General features: G+C 47.3%; 1 protein-coding gene across 1 annotated transcript; it reads right to left on the bottom strand.

Annotated features, from left to right (window-relative positions):
* Positions 1–297: 297 nt before the first annotated feature.
* pou4f2 (POU class 4 homeobox 2) lies at positions 298–4,228 on the bottom strand. Its single transcript, XM_073042937.1, has 2 exons — positions 3,664–4,228; positions 298–3,270 (listed from the first exon to the last, which is right to left on the bottom strand). The coding sequence occupies exons 1-2, from the start codon at positions 3,871–3,873 to the stop codon at positions 2,311–2,313; spliced, it is 1,170 nt and encodes a 389-aa protein (XP_072899038.1). The 5' UTR covers positions 3,874–4,228; the 3' UTR covers positions 298–2,310.
* Positions 4,229–4,818: the final 590 nt, after the last annotated feature.

Here is a 4,818-nt window from a genome sequence, read left to right on the forward strand (position 1 = left end):
ACTGGCAATACAGGCATTAAGTGCTGAAGCATTAGCAATAGAATCATGTTTCTTTCACCACGCCACAAAATAGCGCTGGACCGTAGCCTGTAACACGCGTTTATCTGATATTTTGTAAAATAGTTTTGACCATTTTTAGTTGAACCAATACTTTCAGTTCGTTTATTTAACTGCTTCTTTACAGGTTATAAAATGTAACTTCTGTTTAGAGTCGGATAATAGCGAAAGAAATCGCATACAGGGCTTTCTGCAAACCTTCAACACAGCACCATTTAGCAATAAAGATCAACGATGAAGTCAATAGATTACCTTTTATTTTAAAGATGTGCATAATCTTACATGATCAGATAAAGTAAAGAGTACAATGTTTTTGCTTTACTTTATGAGAGCTGTGTGTGTGTGTTTTTTTAAGTTAGGAGCCGATGGGTTTTAATTCAAAAACACGATGGCTTACATGCTAAGAAATCAAAACCCATCCTGATAAAGCCACCTACATCTAGAGATAATTAAACGAATACCCAAGAACACGACTGCAATGAAGACATACAACACATGTCATATTCTTCTAAAATGATTCAACTTCGAAAGAATGTTAGATGGATTTGCAGAATGAAATAAATCATTTTAATAACCAGAATGTCAATAAATTAACATTAAATTACAGCAATAAATAAAACGGAAAATCTCTCTAGAGCAAACAAAGAAACAGCATGTTTAAGAGACCAAATACCATACAGAATTCGTGCGCTTGTCACGTAAAAATGTTTCTGCTTTCACTGCAACACGTCAAAATCTGTAAGAATATATCTATATGTGCATCGTCCACTGAATGATATTTACAATATACAGGTACAGTCCCATGTACCTTTCTTTCAATATTTTAAAAAGATAGGCAAGTACCAAACAACAAATTATTACAGCAGTGCATCAATCACCCATTCTCATTAAAATGTGCAGCTTTCTTTCCACATTGATAAATGCACCTCTACAATCTTTTTTCCCTCTGAAAAAGAAAATAGCACTAAGTAAAAATAAACTTCATTCAAAATCAAAACAGACCCCAAGACAGTTACAACTATGTTGCATTTTTAATGGTCGACCGACATAGATTAGCTTCTTAGATTAAAATCTTTACAGCCGCTATGTTACCCCATTTTGTGCACTGTGACAGAATCTATATGGGAATACGTAGAACAAAATTTAATGAAATAAATCATATTTTGAATTCCATGCAGATATATACGGGGTGAGCCCTATATCTACCCACAGTCTGATTATATGATCTGCTTTCTTTAAAAATCGCCGCCTATTCTTATTCCCCGACTTCTGCCTTTCTTACACTCTATCAACCAACATACTGTATTAAAGATTAAATAATTCAATAATCCCTTTATTTGCCCTGCTGTTATCACAACTTGAATTAAACAGGCGGAATTAATTCGAGTGAACACGAAATTAACTTTGTAGACGGTTTGAATGAATAATTCAGGCTCAGGCTGTTTGGCAGTAATCTAATAATAGCCTTCAGACACAGGGAGAGGCTTCGAGCCTGCTCTTAGCAGCTATTTCCGTACATAGCAGGGAGGGGAGGCGGAGTGGGGGTGGTGAATGGGGTTTCAAAGTGAAATTTAGAAAAAGAAGTCGGGGGATCACCCAGGTTTCTAATGAAGCAGTCGCCGTAAGCGGGAGATTGCCGATTGCTCAGCAGAGTTATGATTTCCGAATAAAGCGGAGACAAAATTACGGGCTGCTGTGATGATAGAAGAGCTCTTTGGGAAAAGTACTGGGGGCATACCTTAAGCAATTAACAGCACGCGATTGCACGGGACGTTCCATCAAGTACTGCACTTTACCCGAGCAAAGCCTCTTGGATGTGTCTGGGTGCTAGTTCACTACAAGGCGCAGAGGGAAAGTAGTTGTGCAAGAGGTGATATTTGGAAGAGAAAACAAAACGAATGCAACCCAAAACATAATCCTCAGATAAAATATAACAGCAACTGGTGAAACATTATAATTTCAAGTCAGCGGGTCCTCACTCCATTTTTGTGTAAACAATTTTAAAAACAACGATGTCATTTGTTGATCTGTAAACTGCAACTCTCCGCTCGCACCAAGTGACAGTCGGGGTTTTGATGTGTCCTCTTTCGGTGGCAGTGGGTGGCATTAAAAACACAAACTAAACAAAACCTGTCTTACTTGTTGGCGGCCCACGGCAAGGTCCTGACAGATTCAGGCAATGCGGTTAATTGGGACCGGGCTAGGGGAGTTGCAGTCCGCCTATCTCGCTCTCTCCTGCCCCGGGGAGTGGCACTAGTGGCCTGCAGAGTATTTCATCCGTTTCTGTTTCTGTCTCTGGTTGCAAAACCAGACCCGAACCACGTTCTTCTTCAGGTCGAGCTTCTCGGCGATGGCGGCAATTTTCTCGGACGACGGCCTCGGCTGGATGGCGAAGTAGGCTTCGAGGGAGCGCTTCTCGGGCGCGGCGATCGACGTGCGCTTCCTCTTCTTGTCGGCGCCGTTGAAGAGCTCGGGTTTGCTGAGCTTGTCGCGGTGAGACTTCTCGGCCTCCTCCAGCCACGCCTGCAGGATGGGCTTGAGCGCGATCATGTTGTTGTGCGACAGCGTCAGCGACTCGAAGCGGCAGATGGTGCTCTGGCTGAGCGAGCCCACGCCCGGAATCTTCAGGTTGGCGAGCGCCGCTCCCACGTCCGCCTGGGTCACGCCGAGTTTGATCCGCCGCTGCTTGAAGCGCTCCGCGAACGCTTCCAGGTCGCGGGGGTCGGCGTCCACCTCGCCCATGCAGCCCAGGGCGCCGTGTGAGGCGGTTAGGCCGTGGCCTGCCATGCTCATGGCCTGGTGCATGTGGGCCAGGCCGCCCAGGTGAGGCGGCGCCGCCGGCGGGGACACCACGCTGCCGTCGGGCGCCGCCATGGCTGACAGCCCCAGGCCCGGAGACAGGTGTTCGAGCAGCTCTCCCTCCAAGCTCGGGTGAGGCGGCGGCTGCTGCTGCTGCTGATGCTGCTGCTGGTGGTGCTGCTGGTGGTGGTGGTGGTGGTGATGGTGGTGGTGGTGCTGGTGCGAGCCCAGCGAGGAAGGGTGAGAGATGGGGCCTGAAGACGAACTGGAGGTGCACGGGATGCTGTTCATGGTGTGGTAGGTGGCGTCCGGCTTGAACGGATGGCTCTTGGTGCTCTGCGGTACAATGTCCACAGCCGCCAGAGCTTCGGCGCGGGCCACCAAACTTTCATCCAGCCCGCCGAATATATTGCTCTGCAATTGCAAATAGAATGCACACATTCCTGTCAGCAGGGAATTCGCTCGACTCCAGGATTAAAACATTTCCAGAATGTTAAAAAAAACCTTTAAAAAAACACACACACACACACACATACATATACATACACACACACACACACATACACACACATACATACACACACACACACACACACACATACACACACACACACACACACACACACACACACACACCACCCGGGTCATAAAAATTAATATGAACAGCAAGCCAGTCTGAATACATAAGTTGAAAGTATCCGAGGTGTTGGGTGATTTGCTGTACAGACATGAAAAAAACATCAAGCAAAGGGAAAAAGAGGGGGCTGTCAAAATGTGCCTCTAAGCGGTGATTATGCATATACGTACCGGTGGGGTTGGGAGACAGGCTCGGCACATCGCCTCTGAGTTGCTGCTGCTGCTGTTGCTGCTACTGCTGCTGCTGGATGGAGTGGACGATGAGTTGGAAGCAGAGGACGTGTGCAGGCTCGAGTACTTGGACTCGGGCAGGTTGGACGAGTGCGGCGGTGGCGGCATGCCGAACGCCTGCTTCCCATTCATCGACATCATCATCATCATCTTGCAGCGGCGGCGTTCGGCTGGCGGGGGCCCGGGGCTGGAGCGGGGCGCTGGCGGGGGGCTGGCGCCGCGGCGGCCGGGCCGGCGTTCGCTCCGGAACGGCGCGCGGGGCTGGCCGAGTCTCGCGCCGCTGCTGCACACCTTGCCCGAGCAGGTAGCTCGTGGAAAGACATGAAGGGACTTTTGGGGTGTCAGAGTGCGCGCGCGTGTCTCTGCCTTGTCTGTCTCTGTGTGTGTGTGTGTCTGTGAGCGCGCGTGTCTGGGTGTTTGTGGATGGTGTGTGTGCTGATCCTGAGCGCCTATTGGTCGCGGGCTGGCTCGGTTGCTCGTGGCTCATAAGCGGACTGTTCACGCTCCAGTCTGTCGCGTTTCACCTGGTGGGAAAAGAGGGGGAAAGACTCAGGTTCCACTTCGGAGGATTTTTAAAAATCCATTAGCATGCGAAGTGCAAGTGGGACAACACGCATGCGGGGTGTCCTCCCTCCTTCCTTTCAAATTATTCACACGCGCGCTGTATAGTTAGCAGTCCCGAAATAAAGCTTTATGATTACCCCTTGCCAGTTTTTTTTTAGCCACCCCACTCCCGGAAGGATTATTGATCTGTAGATACCGTCACCACATCACTTAATAGGTTGTTATTACAGGAAACATTTTCGCACTGTTCATATTTTATCTTGGAAACGAGCACAATATTGTTTTGCTTTTATAGGTCATTGGCCGCAAGAAAGTTTCAATAATACTAATTTTTCAGTCCATGACAACACGGCAGATTCTCTGCGATTTTCAATAAAGGAATTATTTACTAAAATGCGAGTAGAATTTAGATTTTCAGCGTCACTACACCTGCAAATATGTATATCTAAGGTTGCATCTAGTTGCTGTTTTGCTTATTAAACTAACCACTTTCATTATTTTTATAACATTTTTCTCTTTGCAGTTGCAGGT

Source organism: Hemitrygon akajei, chromosome 4 (assembly GCF_048418815.1).
Source record: "Hemitrygon akajei chromosome 4, sHemAka1.3, whole genome shotgun sequence".
Taxonomy (NCBI): domain Eukaryota; kingdom Metazoa; phylum Chordata; class Chondrichthyes; order Myliobatiformes; family Dasyatidae; genus Hemitrygon; species Hemitrygon akajei.